Raw genomic sequence first — 16757 nt, forward strand, 5'->3', positions numbered from 1 at the left:
TCACAAACCTTATCGTGCATTGTCATCCAAACCAAACGTGTATACAAAATTTCAGCTCAATCATACGAACATACCTTTCATTATATGAAAGCACAAAAAACTTGAATCGTGTCAATTCTATTGGATTTCAAGTGATGTCACATTATTTTTCTAATTGTTCTCGGCAAGATCTTTTATTTGATACTCATATTGCAGAAGTGCATAAATAATAACTATTCCGCCATCTTAGATGTTCCGCCATATTGGATTTAGTATAACGTCACATTTAATATCTATATTGTAGAAGTAGACCAAATAAATACTCGGCTATCTTCAATATCCTCCTTATGGGATTTAGAGTGACATCACATTATTTTTCAAGTTTCTCTCAACGAGTCCTTTCATTTGATACCCATATTGTAGAAGTACATTAAAAATAACAATTCCGCCATCTTGCATGGTCCGCCATATTACATTTAGAATGACGTCACATATTTTATCGTGCATTGTCATCCAAAGTAAACGTGTATACAAAATTTCAGCTCAATCGGTTGACGATATCTACTTCAAAATTGAGCACCAAGATTTCACCCGAACCCACATACATACATTGCAAGTTAAATAAAAGCTTTTAAAAAATAAGAAAAAATATAAATAATTCAAGCCCGTTTAATGTAATGTGTGTATTCGTGGGTTAAAACTGAAGTGTACACTGAATCCAATAATTTTTCTTATGCTACGGAATGTTTTCTTACGTAATCATTGATTATTAAATTTCAAGTTTCAAGAGCGACCTAACCTGGACCTAATCTTCTGCTAAATCTTTGCCAAAGTCAACGCTCAATTATGCCGTGCACCGGCACCTATAAATACATACAAGAAACGCCCCTGACGAGACTACCTGGCGAAACCTCATCGCAAGAACCTGATGCACGCGCACCTTTCTTTAAATATCCCAACATGGAAAATGCTGAACTATATAACAAAAGTAATGCTGTACAAAAAAGGGATGGTTTGCAATGCTTAGAAGAATATGCGCAGAAAATTAAATGGATAAAAGATAAGAACACAGTATTAGATATTGGTAGCGGAGATGGAAGTTTTACAACAAATGTACTAACAAAATTTTTACCCACTAATTGTAGTAGAGTAAAAAAATATAATAGAAGATGAAGACTACATTATGTACTACATAGGGCAAACTAAGGGTCTATATGGAGTGGGTTTTCTAATCAAAAGAAAATACAAAGATAATATAATTCGCTTTTCTGGTATATCTGAAAGAGTTTGTATATTAGAAATAAACCTAGAGAACTTACACTTCGCAATTATACAGGCATACGCACCAACTGAATGTTCTACACAAGAAGATTTAGATATATTCTATAAAGACTTGGAAAAAGCTCACGACATGATCTCAACACATTACGTAATAGCTATGGGCGACTTTAACGCTCAGGTCGGCAAACCAAATAACTACGAGAATAAAGTAGCGGGTTTCCATGGTTTCGGAAACAGAAGCAAGAGAGGGGAAAGATTAATTCAGTACGTGTCCGAACAAAATCTGAAAATAGTTAATACAATGTTTAAATTAAAAGCCAATAGAAGATGGACCTGGATTTCACCTGACAAAAACACAAAAAAAGAAATCGATTATATAACAACATCTAAACCTAAGTTATTCTCCAACTACGAAGTGCTGAATTCCTTTTCCTTTGGCACGGATCATAGACTTTTGAGAGCGACTCTTTGTCTAAGTAGGAGAAAAAAGAGCAGAAAGAACTTCACCAGCCCTAAAAACTTACTAAAAACTCCAGAGGAGCTGGAAATATACATAAGAAAATTAAGCAAGTCGATACCTAATCTAATCGTAAACCATGAAAAGCAAACAGTCACCGAATACTATAAGAAAATAGAAAATTCTATATTAACAAGCCTGAGAAACAAGAAAACATCAACTAAAGTTCCAATTCTATCGGAAAAAGCAATTCAATTAATGACTAAACGATGCAGACTACAAAACAAAGGTAAACTTACTAAAAAGGAAAAAGAAGATCTAAAAAACCTATACAAGCAAACGAATAAAGAAATAAAAATATGCTATGATAATCATAAATTACTTAAACTGGAAAAATGGCTAGAAAAATCGAGATCTACTAAAAAGGCATATAAAGAACTAGATAGTTCAAAAAAATGGATTCCGTCTCTACAGAGGGGATCTTCAATATGTACATCACGGAGTGACATTGTAAACATAGCTAGAGACTTCTACGCAAACCTTTATAATTCTACTTCAGATTTAACGAAAAACAAACAACAAGACATACCAAAGACAACAATGAACATTCAAAGGTTTACGGAGACAGAAGTTAAAAATCAAATAGAAAATTTAAAACCAGACAAGAGCCCAGGGCCGGATAATTTAAGCAACGAATGTATCAAGCACGGTAAAACTCTACTACTAACACCACTTACAATTTTATTTAATAAAATTCTAGTAGAGGAAATTGTACCGCAGCAATGGACAGAATCAGAAATTATCCTACTTTATAAAAAGGGTGATCCTAAAGATATAGGAAATTACCGCCCGATAAGTCTCATGTCTTGCCTATATAAGCTTTTCGCATCTTGTTTATTAAAAAGAATAACTCCACAGTTAGATTCATGCCAACCGAGGGAACAAGCGGGTTTTCGAAGCGGATTTAGTACTGCAGATCACATTCATACCGTAGATCAAGTCATCGAAAAGTATGTCGAGTACAATAAACCTCTCTACCTAGCTTTTATTGATTTTAAGAAAGCTTTTGACTCTATTTCACACTCTAGCATCTGGGAAGCATTAAGCAAACAAAATGTAAATGCTAAATATATAAATATTATCAAAAATATATACATAAATTGCACTAGCAAAATCAGGCTAGATAGAGTGGGTACTAGAATTAACATTAACCGAGGAGTCAGACAAGGCGACCCCATTTCGCCGAAATTATTTATAGCAGTTCTGCAAAACATAATGGAAGACTTAGCATGGTCAGGCCAAGGCGTCAATGTAGGTGGAGAACATCTAAGCCACCTACGCTTTGCGGACGACATCGTCTTGTTCTCTGAGTCTTCAAATAAGCTCAATGAAATGATTAACGATCTTCAATCTGCTAGTGCTCGCGTAGGCCTGGAAATGAACCTAGATAAAAGCAAAGTTATGACTAATAGTGAGATGTCTCCAGTACTAGTTAACGACGTGCCGTTCGAATACGTAGAGAGCTACGTTTACCTTGGAAAACAGATCTCATTTAGATCAGACCGGAATATACAAGAAATTAATAGGAGAGTAGCTATTACATGGAAAAAGTACTGGGCTCAAAAAGAGGTTTTCAAATCAAAACTACCAACAAGATTAAAAAAGTTAGTTTTAGACACAACAATTTTGCCTAGTCTTACATATGGCTGCCAAACTTGGACATACGACCACAAGGCAAGTTGTAAAATTCAGACAACTCAGAGGGCTATGGAGAGAAGTTGTATGAATATGAAACTGCGAGATAGAATAAGAAATACAAAAATTCGAAAAATAACAAAAGTGAAAGATGCCTTGCATTTTGCTAAATCTCTAAAATGGAGGTGGGCTGGCCACGTGGCGAGGTTTGCCGATGACCGTTGGACAATCAATGTCACAAAATGGAAAGGACCACATGGCAAGAGAACCAGAGGTCGCCCACGCGCTCGTTGGCAAGATGAGATTGTAGCACATGCAGGAAATGCGTGGATGTTTACGGCAAACGACAGAATAAAATGGAATTCTTTGGAGGAGGCTTTTACCCGGAGGGGGTCCACATAATTTAAACAGAAAGAAATTATAATAATAAGGAATTAAAAAGAAATAAAAATATACAAATATACACATTAAAAATAAAATAAATAATATATGTAAATAGTATTAGTTAGTTAAGTAAATTTTGTAATGTAAGCAACATGTATTTTTTGTGGAATAAATAAGCTATTTTATTATTATTATTATTTAGTGGGAAGTGACAAAAGTGAAAGAATGGTACAATTCGCAAACGAGCACCATGCGAGCAACCTTATCAACTTCATCATCCTCGATATAGAAGGTAACTTACCTGATGAGTTGAGAGGAAAGTTTGATCTCGTTTTTTCTAATTACGCCCTAAATTGGGCAACACAGCAGGAGTGAGTACTTAAGTTTTATATTTTATAACACAATAGATATACTTAATAAAAAAATAATAAAAATACATGGGGTACAATGTAATTTATCGTAAATAAGTCCCCTGAAAGGTGTACCAACAAACAAGTCAACAAACAAGTCGTGGAGATCTCTTGGAGAAGCGTATGTCCAGCAGTGGACGTAAAAGAAAGCTATGATTATTATAAATCATCGAAAATTTTCGTAGGCCTAAAATTACTGAATGTGTATTAAGTTCTTCTCTATTCTATATGATATATAGAGGAATTTACCGTTTCTATGTTTCAGGCTAGCATTCACAAATATATACAATCTATTGACGAGTGGTGGTACTTGTATACTTATAATAATAGGACACGTACCCGTATATACTATTTATAGAAGTTTAGCTCGCCAAAAAAAATGGAAGAATTGGATGAGAGACCTTGAACATTTCATCTCACCATACCATGATTGTCAGGTGATTAAAAAATTTTACATCATTTCAGAAATATAATTTCCTAATTTTTGGACCGATTTCATTTTATTTTTTATTTTAAAGGACCCTGAAAAAATAATTAGGAAAATGATGACATCTATTGGATTTAACAATATTGATGTGCGTTGTACTGAAAAATCCTATACATTCATCGGCGTGGAAGCTATTAAAAGTAAGTAAATGAATATCTCGAATTGTTGTCTTTCTGTGAGATTGGCAGTATCTCGTTGTATTCTCCATTATTGGCTAGTTTTTTAGACTTCTTTATGTGTTTAAGAATAAAAATACAAAAAAAGTAAAAAAAATCTGAAAATATGTATAGTTTATTAATTTTGGCAAAAGACAAAATGTAAAAAAACGGAAACTGTTTCTTAACCTTTTATGTAACTTTATAATTTCAATTTAATTAGGTCCAGGTTTACTCATGTCTTAAAATATAAAAAAAAACAATATGACAAAAACAAAATAATCAGAAAACAACTTTACGCTTAACAAAACAAGAAACTTAAAAAAAACAATAAAATTAATAACGGAAACACAACACAATGTCTTATGAACAGGTTGACCGATAGTAAAAAGTCTTAACACGCAATGTCTCAAAAATTGGGCAAAAACTTGGGAAGGGAGTACCTCAACGGCAATACTGCGTGAATCCAAAAGAAATCAATTATACATTTTCTAGAATATAAATTAAAATTGTTACCTAGCAATTACAATAAAGATTTCTTAAAAACATAATTTTTAAATATATTTGTACAATAATTATTTTTTGGTAATCAGATTTCATAGCAGCAATCTCTCCGTTCAAAATACCGAAGGAGCTGATGGAAGACTTCTTAGAAGACTATTTGAAAACTATTAAGGATTTGAAACTCATGGACTGTGTACACTATAATGAAGAAGGTTCAGCCAGGACGAGACAAAACTATCGTCTCATCACGATATTTGCCGAAAAATAACGAATAGAAACAATTACAGTATATATTATCTATATATATAAAAGGACTTGTCCTCACTGACTGAGGTAAGACGCACGCACAGCCGTAACCGCTGTGCGTAGAAACGTAAAATTTGGACAGATGTTTACTTTCGTAATCTGGACATCCACTAAGAAGGGATTTTGAAAAAATTTTAACCCTAAAAGGGTGAAATAGGGATTGAAAATTTGTATGGAAAAAAAATTAAATCGGCACCGATTTTCATAAAATTTTACATTTAGATTTATAAAAGTATTTAATTGAACACGTATTTCATCGTTTTCTGGAATTCTTCCCCTAAGGGAGCCAATAAGGGGTTGAAAGTTTAAAATATTTAAAACGCCACCGATTATTATAAAATTTGAAATTTAGACTCTTAAAAATATTTAATTGAACATGTGTTTTATGGCTTTCTAGAATTCACCACCTAAGGGTGCAAATAAGGGATTCAAAGTTTGTATGGAAAAATCTTTAAATAGCCACCGATTTTTATAAAATTTGAAATTTAGACTTAAAAATATTTCATTGAACACATGTTTCATGGGTTATTAGAATTCACCCTTAAATAGGCAAGCGAAGCTGCGCGCGTCGCTAGTTTATTTATATTTATATTAGACATACAATTTTATTCACCTTCCAATGCCTAAAGTTTAGATATAGAGCTTATTCCTTTTGTACCTACTCTTATGCATGTGTTATCTTCATATGAATAAAACTTAGTATATACAGCACCACTTTAAATGAAACTACAGTTTTAAGTACTTCATAAGAGCCTTATACAATTTATGAGGCATATTGGTAAGAGACATCTTGATTAATTTCTTTAGGTATGGGAAGAGATTTCTTTCAGAAATAAGCCCGCCATTGTAAACATAACTTTTTAACTGTTTTCTTACTATTTATACATGTGCAATAAAGAATATATATAGTTAAAATATTTTCCCCTATGTATGTATGTTTCCGGAAATGGTTCGTTGACACTTCCATAAGCTGACTTTCCGTATAATAAATTAGAACTAACGACCATCATTCAGATAAATAGAAATAAATTTCGATGCAAGAGAAATATACAAAAATAACAACACATTATAGGTTTCGATTAACATTTATTTGTACATAACTAAACTAACAGAGAAGCTAATTATAACATAATACCGATTAAATTTTAATGAGAACAGCAAAGTTTAAACATCAATAATTTTGAGAATAACCATCGATTTTAAATTTGAAAATTCCAATTAATACGATGAAAAAAAAACACAATTTAAGTAAAAATTACATTATAAATACTCTACATGCACCACGATTATTTAGAATAACAAAATTACTTATATATCGATTTACGACATACATTATTTATTTTCTAATTATAGTTAAGCTTTTTTTGGTGTTTTAGTTTTTATTAATTATTTGTTTCCATAGTATAATCTACGCCATATTCTTTAGCCGTTTTGAATTTTATATTTATTATTATTATAATAGGTATATGTAAAAGGACAATTAATTATTAAAATTGTTAAGACCAGTCGCGGCGCAGGCGCACAAAGTGGGACTGTAAACGCTTATGGTTGTGGGTTCGGTGCCCACTTGAGGAAATTAAATCTTTAAATGTATATTTCTATTTCTTCGCTCTAGTGTCGGGGTTAAGCGCAGCATTGAGTTCCGCCATCCAGCACGCAATGTTTCCAGATTTCGACTGAAAGTGGAGAACGGAGTGTCTTAACACTAGGTCTAGGAAGGTGACAATTATTTAAAATGACTATAATTCAAATTTAGCTTGTTGTTGCGTTTTGTTAGTTTATAATATGTTTAAAAAAATCTAGAAATATTTTCTTAGAGCAAGCTGGTCTACTATGGTTCTACATCAAGTTTTCATCAAAATCAATTATATCCTATATCCCCCCGAGTCGTCATAGCTGTACAACAAAAAGTTTCATCCAAATGGCTCCAGCAGTTTCGAAGGGGTGCGTATTTTAGTTTACTTAATATTTTTCTATTCCTTCTTCATAATTTAATGCGATCAAAACCAACCCTACCTTATATATGGCGAAGATTATGCAAAACTTAGCATGAGCTTCATTAAATAGACAAAGAATTTAAAAAATTGCTTAAGAAAGAATTTGTATTCGTTATGATCATCATTATCAGCCTTTTTCCATTCATCACTTCATTCAGGCCTTTCCATTTTAATTACATTTTCGAAAAACATATTATTTTCTTTTATTATTATTAAAGTTATAATTCCAATTGGCTTAATTTATTTTAAGATTCTTTTTTTTTACAAATTAAATGTTTGAAATGAAATTAAGATAGATCTCATGTTAAGTTTGTGGATATCATTCTCATTTTTTGCTATTAATAAATATAATTATTAATAGAGCAACCATTAAGTCTATTATAAATATTCTATGTAACACATTTCACTTGTCCAAATATAAAAAATATTGTAAAGAGCAGAACAGTTCAAGCTTTTATTTCTACTACTTTATAATAATATATTGTATTTTATTAATTTGCAATGTCTAAATTATTGTCTGTTTCGTAGCAACTCTCAATAAGCTTCACGCTGTAAGACACTGTCAATCAAGTTTCGAAATATTGCATGGCGGAATTTAACACCGCGCTTTGTCTTTTTACCAGAGCAAGCAAATGAAAACAATTAATTGTGCCAAATGGGAATCGAACCCACAAACGTCGTGCTTATAGTCAGAGACAGATACAGTCTTTGTGAGCGATTTCGACCTCGAAAAAAGTTTGGAAAAATGCGTTTAATGTTAACTAATGATACACTTTAAATAATATTGGTTTTGTTATAATAAGCTTATGTTACACAGAATATTTAATTATATTATGAAAGTCTATGTTATGTAACATCATCAGTAACGTCATAAGAATAAACATAAACCTTCCAATCCACAAGTTTACTTACAAAAAATATTCAATTTTAAATAATTTTGATTGACTTGATTCACATTTATTTATATGAATAAAATATAAAGTAAATAAAAGCTTTATAATATTACATTTTGGATTTTTTAAGTAATTTTTTTAATTGCAACGAATTCGTATAAAAAAGTCAATGTTGATTAATTAAAATCGATCGTCCATAGTTTTAAAAAAATATTCAATTGGAGTATCTATATTTAATAAATAAAAAATTACAACATATAAAATATACATATATTAATTGACATATAAAAATAAAGTAGGCCATAATATATAAGGTATGGATATAATACAATAATTTTCAAAAGAATTTTATTACGAATGCTTTAAACTGCAATGCCAAAAAATTACCGATACAACACGTTTCAGTTACTTTACCAGAAGAAAACAGATTAATTTCATGTTTTCTTTCGGCAAAGGTATTCTATATATGTTTAAAAAATTATATATATATATATTACTTTTCGTCAAACATTACCATAATCTTTTATATTTACCATAAGAATGTTTTAATACTAAATTCTAATTATAATATGTCTCACTATCATTGATACAAATGTATTATTATTTTAAATATTTAAATGCAAAACTGATAAACACGCTGAACTGTTATATAAGAATTACAGTATTAAATATTACTAAAACGACAAGTCTTCTTTTACAACACCGATATACATTTAAAAGATTCGAAATAACTGCCTATCTAGGCAATTATGTTAATTAAATAAATATGTCTGTTCCGTCGCAAATTACGTAAGAACTAAAGAGAAACATAGATGATTGGATGTCTTTATTAAAACAAAAATATTGGCACAAACCAACAATTATATAAAAAAAAAGCAAAATATAAAAAAAAATTTAAAAAAAACTAATAGTTTAATATAAAACTATCTAACAATACTTATATAGATATAATTAATATCGCGTAAAAACGTATTAAATGCTTTAGTGAAAAGCCAAAACACTCCACAACTAGCATGCATAAATCACAAAAAAACTCGCTCAAAACAGGAAGACCGGGCAAAAAATAGCAACCACAAAGCGATAAAACATTTTAAAATATGGGAACAGTGCATCATAAATAGAAAAGGATCGTTATAGGGAAGCGCTAACATACATTTCGTTTCTAGAACATTCTTTATAGTTCCATCTAGAACATTCCATCAATTCGTTCGAAGCGATTACATAATATGTAATTGAATAAAAATGTTATTACCATTCAATAGATCATTTGTGAATGACATAATAATTGTCAATTCACAAATTGAACGAATGAATGTTATTCATTTACATTCGTCCAACATTATCGTCATTTCGCTCAATAATATTTTAAAAGTGAATGAACGAATGAATGAGTGAACGATAAATAATCATTCATATTAGTTCAAACAGTAAATGCCTAATCTAAGTGCTCGGTAAGAAAGGGATCACTAAAACGAAGCGAAAAAACAAAAACCAAACGGGGATAAGTGCATCACGTCAAATATAATAAAGAACCGATATCTACTTTATTTATTTTTTGTTTTTTATATTTTTTTTTCCATTTCGTGTAATCTAAAAAATGTTTTCTATTTTACAGGTTACTAGATGATTATATTCTTTTTTTTGTAGAGTTTTGGAACGCTCCCATGTCCGAAGGTTTTCGTCATTTGAGTATTCCAATGCTCTTTATATTATCTATTTAAATATCAAGTATCAGCTGACATGAATTACGCACTTTCAGCAAAGAAAAATATGTCAAAACACTACGAACATTTTTTTTTTCGACTTGCGACTAGTGAAATCAACTCTACTTGACCATTAATTGATTAGTAGTCATCAAAAACCCCTTTTTAACCCGAACGCACTATTTAGTCATACCTATATATCTTAAGACACTTCTACATTTGGCTTCATTATATCGTATAGCTCGTATACGACAAAGAAGTATGTAAACGTGTCTACAGATAATAAATCCCTGCTTTTTCTGTACCACTACAAAAAACCCTTAATTAGCCAATTTTCTAAAAGTAAATGTTTATTTTTTTCCATATAATCGCAAATTTCCCAAAGGATAGTTTGTTATCTATTAGGTATTACTGGAATAGAGACGTGATTTTGATATATATTTTAAGTATGAGGTTTTTTTAAAGAAAATTTGTAGATGTTTAAAATACATATGAAACACACATACATAAAACATTAATATTAACAAGCTGTATTGCTATTTTATAAAAATAAATATCTTACTTTATTTATCCCAACAGTATGTACTTACAAACATTTATACATATAATATGACATCCTAAATCATACAGTACAAAATATAGCCATTCCAAATTCAAAAGTCAGATAAAAATTGTCAGATAAAAAAAATTCATATAACGAACCAAAGTATTCATAAAACAAATAATTTACAACAAACAAAAGTCCCATTTAAAGTAATTACTTTTACATATATTAATGTCATAATAAGTAATCCATAATATATGCTACTATTTTTTCTAATAATTAATGAAAAATATAAAAAAATAATAATTATTAATAAATAATTATTATAATAATACGATCACGTCTCCGTAAGTTTGGTAATGGTTAGAGTTGACATCCCGTTCCGTGGCGCTATTCCGCGTCAGCATCCTCACAGATTGTCTCGCTTGCTTTCTCTTGGGAAATGTTTTGACCTGTAAATATAAAGATGCTGGTTTAAATAATAAAATTTGTGAAAAACAACGATTATATTTAGAAACGTACAGTAGGATCGACGAGTCGTGGCCACTGTAAAGTTTCAGATTGTTTTGTTGTTGTTCTCTCAGAAAAAAATGTGAAAGTATAAAAAAATCTTATATATATCCAGCCATCATCTACAGCTTATTTCTGGATTTGAACCCGTTGCCAATACCCAATTAAACCATACATTCTTATCAGTTATATTCATGAAAATAGTCACTTGATTCTTACATTTATTTTTTGTTGTTACCGTTAATTTTATAATTAAATATTGTAATACAATTATTATGTTTATTTTGTTCTTATGCTATTTTTCTTTTCTAAGTGTAAGTAACACTTTAAAAAATGTTTACTTGTGTTATAAACGATTAATATCTGAGAAAATTCCAATATTGGTCAGTTGTATTTGCTTCGTCATAAAATCAAATTGACAAATGACAATGACCGGTTCTTAGTACTGTATACATAATCTTTTGCATCACGCTGTATACCGCATATCACAGGTAGGCAGAAAAAAAAAATAATGTTAAGACAATTCGTCCTGTACAGCCTGCTGTAATTTCTGCTGTAATTTTTTCCAGTGGAAATTGAACCCATAATCGTCACATTTGACAGTCAGTTACTCTTTGATGGCATACAGGATGTTTGGTATTTAAGAATATACTTTTTTCTCAATTTAACAAAAAAACTTTTAACATAAGAGGCCAGTCGCGATGCAGGGTGCCCAAGGTGTGACTATAAAAGCAACTGATTGTGAGTCCAATCTCCGTTCGAGGAAGTGAAATTTTTATTTAATTTTATATTTCTTCGCTCTGGTGTCAATGCAAAAACGCGGCGTTGAGTTCCGCCACTCAATACGCAATGCCTCCAGAATTCAGCGGAAAGTGGAGAACAGAGTGTCTTAAGACTAGGTTCGCTCTGCCTACTCTGCTGTGTGCGGGATACTCAAAAAAAAATTTTTAACAAAACAAAAAAAACTATTTGAAATACCCTTTTTCGCTGATGAAAGTATGCACTTCTTGCAGCTTATGAAGAAAAAGGAGACACGTTGGAGTTCGGCGTTGACGGCATCAAGTCCATGGTCTTGCACACCCAACCAGCTATGTCCGCCTTCTCGAGGTCCGCTTGACGTATCCATTCGTGGTTCTGGGGAAATACCGATAAAATTAAATTGTCCGTTGAATGTTAAAAACATACGGGACAATGGTTTCGATTCTTATTAGTGGGAATTAGTTATCTTCATTTGCTTGCTCTAGTGAGGCTACAGATGTTGAGTCCTACTACTGAATATGTAATGTTCAAGAAAGCGAAGAAAGGACTGTCTCTACAGAAGAGGGTCATGGCACAGGGGTACAATTGTGCTACTTTAAACACTACCGGTTGTGGGTTTGATTCCCACTCGAGGAAATGAAATATATCTATTACACCTATCTTAAAACACAACACAACATAGCTAATAAAAAAACAGATAATAAATACCATAAGCGTCTTCAAATCGGCTCTCTCATCAGGATTTTTCTTTAAACATCTATCTACAAAATCTTTGAACTCATCTGAGAATATCCCCGGCGGTAGTTCTGGAGGTGGTTCATTCACTATGTAGTCTAATAATTCGAATATGGCCATTGGACGAGGCGAATTTGGTGCCTGGAGAGTTAAAAATAATAAAAATGATAATAAATAATATAAAATAACTAAAAAACTGATTCATATTTTTGGAATTTCGAAGTTGAAGAGAGAAGCTCAAGAGATACTAATAAAATGTTAACAATAAAATGCAGTTTTTGTTTAATTTAAATCTGTTCGTAAATAAAAACATAAAAAAAAATAACTATTTTATTGACTTGACAGAAGCTATACTTTTCAATGTGTGCATATTGTATGTTTATGAAAATGTTAATACATATAAAATAATGAAATGTTAATAATATAAAAGTAATTAGGATTAGTAAATAAATAATCATGTAGTTCAAGTGGGCGAAGACGCGAGCCGCGGGTGGATAGTTGTATTTATATAAGTCTGCTTAAAGATAAAATAAACGCCAAAATAGATATGGGTAATAAATAAAAAAAACAAAACAATTATATAAACATAGCAAACTACTCACTTGTCCTGGCGAATGATCCTCACTTTGTCCACCAAATATGGCTGCCAACATCTTGGGGTCAGGTGGCGGAATGGGATACATGCCGATCGCCATTTCGACTAAGGACAGACCGAGCGACCAGATATCCGATTGGACTGAATAATGCGTGCCTTGGAGACGTTCAGGCTGGAAAGAAAAATTATCAATAAGTGTTCGATTATTTTATTTATTTTATTCACCACCACAGTACAAACTAACAATTTAAACAGAAAAATAAAATCATACAATTAATGACAAAGTGCCACTGCAATTATAGGCGATGTAGACAGGCATATCTTACAATAGTATTATTAATATTTTTAAGATATTTAACTAAGTATTAACTTTAGGAAAAAAAATGTAATTTTAAAATAATTAATTTAAGCAATAAAGACATCAATAATAATATAATAGGTATTAATAATAATATATCTCAAAATGGGGCAGTGCAAGGCGAACAAAAATGTCTTGCCCGTGACAAAATCAGTACATAAATTGTAGCCTATGTGTTAAAACTAACCGACATATAACTCCTAGTACCAACGAAGGAATTCGCCATGGAATCAATGAGCTGTCCGGATACTCCAAAATCGCATATCTTTATTTCGCCATTGCTGTTCACCAGAATGTTTGACGGTTTGACATCTCTATGCATTATCGCGTGTTTGTCGCGCAAATAACTTAAACCTTTTAGTACGGCTGATGTTATTGTTCCTGGAAGAAAAATATTTCTTTGTAAATATAAATCGTGAAGTTATTAATTTAAAAATAGTATCATAAACCAACATAGTTATAGAAATTAATTATCAATAGTGGCCATAAGTATTCTACAATTTGGGCAATATTTTGTGGATGAAGTTAGGGTTTTTGAACTTTTAAACATTGTATACTTCAAAAAAATTGTTTTGGAATTCAATGCAGTATTTCATCAACCAAAGTGAGTTAATAATTTATAGCCCCAAATGGGGATTGAACTAACAACTATAGTGTTTAGCCAGGCACAGGATGACAAGAATTAATAAAGTAAATATATACCTAAAACTGACTCAGGAATCCTTCCAGCTTTCTTCAATATGAGATCTAACGACCCACCATCCATATATTCCATGCATATTGAAATTTCACCATCACTGTAAAAAGCTCCATAAAAACCAACAATATGAGCAAAGTTACATTCATGGAGTACTTTTAATTCCCTTATAATTTGTTTCTTTATAGCTGGTTTTACTTCCAAATGTATTAGTTTTCTGGCCATTATTAAACCTGTGGACTTGTGTCTGACTTTCATTACAACTCCACCATTGCCTTGACCTAAAAATATGTATAATTGGCATTTGTGTATTATAAAGATATAAAGTTGCATTATTTTTGTGTTATACTATTTAAAAAAATACTATTGATTGTTTTAACTTTTAAGCACCAGAGTCAAATATCTATTATTAGACATAAATTTAGCAACATTTAGGGCCATTTATTATTAAAACATATCACATATATATATGTAATTATTGTATTAAGTTTTTGCTCTTCTTATTTGTATTACATCCAATAAAAACCTATTGTTATTTACATGCAGTATTTACCTTTAATATATGTATACATATGCCTTAAGTGTGTGCTATTTTTTTCTACTGTGTAGTAACAATTTGATAAACCTTAAAAATAAATATTTTGTAACATACCTAATTCACCTAACTTTTCAAAGTCATCATCACTAAGCTCCCCTATCTTTTCCTTTTGACACAAAAACACTTCTATCCTGCGTCTCTGAGTATCATCCATTTCAATTTGCTCTAATCTTTCTGTGAGGGCTTCAATACTTGTCTTTGACTTTCCCGCTAAACCCTGCCGCCTAAACATAGAAGAGAAACAACTTAACATTTCATTAATTCACAGTACAAGTTTGTTAGCATAGTATTGCAGAGTGAAGAGCTCAGAATTAATTAGATGTAGATATAAGATGCCCCTATAAATGCACATTAACACTCACTCCCACTGTCTGAGCTACTGTCTCAACCAACAAGAAAAATGAAATTATTCTACAAGTTGCCACCTCTGAAGATATAATAAAACTAGCGGACGCGCGCAGCTTCGCTTGCTTATTTAGGGGTGAATACTAATAAACCATGAAACATGTGTTCAATGAAATATTTTTAAGAGTCTAAATTTCAAATTATATAAAAATCGGTGGCAATTTAAGAATTTTCCCATACAAACTTTCAATTCCTTATTTGCACCCTTAGGTGAAGAATTCTAGAAAACCATGAAACATATGTCCAATGAAATACTTTTAAGAGTCTGAATTTCAAATTTTATAAGAATCGGAGCCGATTTAATTTTTTTCCATACAAACTTTTAACCCCTATTTCACCCCTTTAAGGTTAAAATTTTTCAAAATCCCTTCTTAGTGGATGTCCAGATTACAAAAGTAAACATCTGTCCAAATTTCATGTTTCTACGCACAGCGGTTACGGCTGTGCGTGCGTCTTACCTCAGTCAGTGAGGACAAGTCCTTTTATATATATAGATTAATGATAGCTATAAGTTTTTAGAAATATTTATTGTTATGTCTCTCGCTTAAACTCTTAGACTCTCGCTAGACCTTTACCTCGTACAAAGTCTAAGCCTGTTTTTGGTCAGTTTCTTAGTAAAGTAAATATATAACAATCTATAAAAAAGTTATAAAACAAAATTTATCTCTTATAAATTTAACTGCATTAATAAATTTCAATTTAACCTACAGACTGAAAAATAACATTGTCTTCTAATGATAACATAATCTTGTTTCCTTTTAAACAGAATGAAGTTAATATTTTACACTTTATATTACATAATGATTGTTCATACTCGGTTTGTAAAGAACACTAGTAGAATATTAATAATACTTTATACTTTATCTGGTTCTTAGTCATCAATTAAAACAGAGAAATAAATATATACAGCAAAAATGATGAATATATTAGATAACTGTTTAAGCTTTGTTGTGGACACTCCTATAAATGGTATTAAGTAGTAAATAAAAAATTTCTTACTCTGAAGCCGTTGCAGATTTCAGCTGAGGGGTCATATTAGACGGAGTAACAGCCGGAGCCGTATCTATAGACCCCGGTGGGAGGGTCAAGTTTAATTTATTCTTCGACATTTTGCTCATTTTAATAAACCTTTATCAAGGCATTTAAACGAGCAATCGACAGCTTACTCACTAACAAAACACCACACTAGTGATTCACTTTATACAAAAAAATATAAATTAAAACACAGTTACGTTAGCAAACACCCAATGTAAATTCTTCGCACAATCGGATAATCGTTGGGACACAATGACAACTTGACGTTTG

At 31.1% G+C, this 16757-nt stretch overlaps 2 protein-coding genes across 2 annotated transcripts; one reads left to right on the plus strand and one right to left on the minus strand.

Moving 5' to 3' along the window:
- Positions 1 to 914: 914 nt before the first annotated feature.
- On the plus strand, positions 915 to 5766 carry LOC146539493 (juvenile hormone acid O-methyltransferase-like). The gene is made up of 5 exons (XM_085185019.1): positions 915 to 1128; positions 3974 to 4167; positions 4472 to 4643; positions 4725 to 4833; positions 5442 to 5766. The coding sequence occupies exons 1-5, from the start codon at positions 940 to 942 to the stop codon at positions 5618 to 5620; spliced, it is 843 nt and encodes a 280-aa protein (XP_085041145.1). The 5' UTR covers positions 915 to 939; the 3' UTR covers positions 5621 to 5766.
- A 961-nt stretch (positions 5767 to 6727) lies between these two features.
- On the minus strand, positions 6728 to 16725 carry Dsor1 (mitogen-activated protein kinase kinase 1). Its single transcript, XM_085208272.1, has 8 exons — positions 16452 to 16725; positions 15102 to 15271; positions 14455 to 14730; positions 13940 to 14133; positions 13402 to 13566; positions 12773 to 12940; positions 12284 to 12439; positions 6728 to 11247 (listed from the first exon to the last, which is right to left on the minus strand). The coding sequence occupies exons 1-7, from the start codon at positions 16568 to 16570 to the stop codon at positions 12320 to 12322; spliced, it is 1212 nt and encodes a 403-aa protein (XP_085064398.1). The 5' UTR covers positions 16571 to 16725; the 3' UTR covers positions 6728 to 11247; positions 12284 to 12319.
- Positions 16726 to 16757: the final 32 nt, after the last annotated feature.

This window comes from Heliconius melpomene, chromosome 4 (genome assembly GCF_056956725.1).
Source record: "Heliconius melpomene rosina isolate 202511_hmr_F chromosome 4, ASM5695672v1, whole genome shotgun sequence".
In the NCBI taxonomy this organism is placed as follows: domain Eukaryota; kingdom Metazoa; phylum Arthropoda; class Insecta; order Lepidoptera; family Nymphalidae; genus Heliconius; species Heliconius melpomene.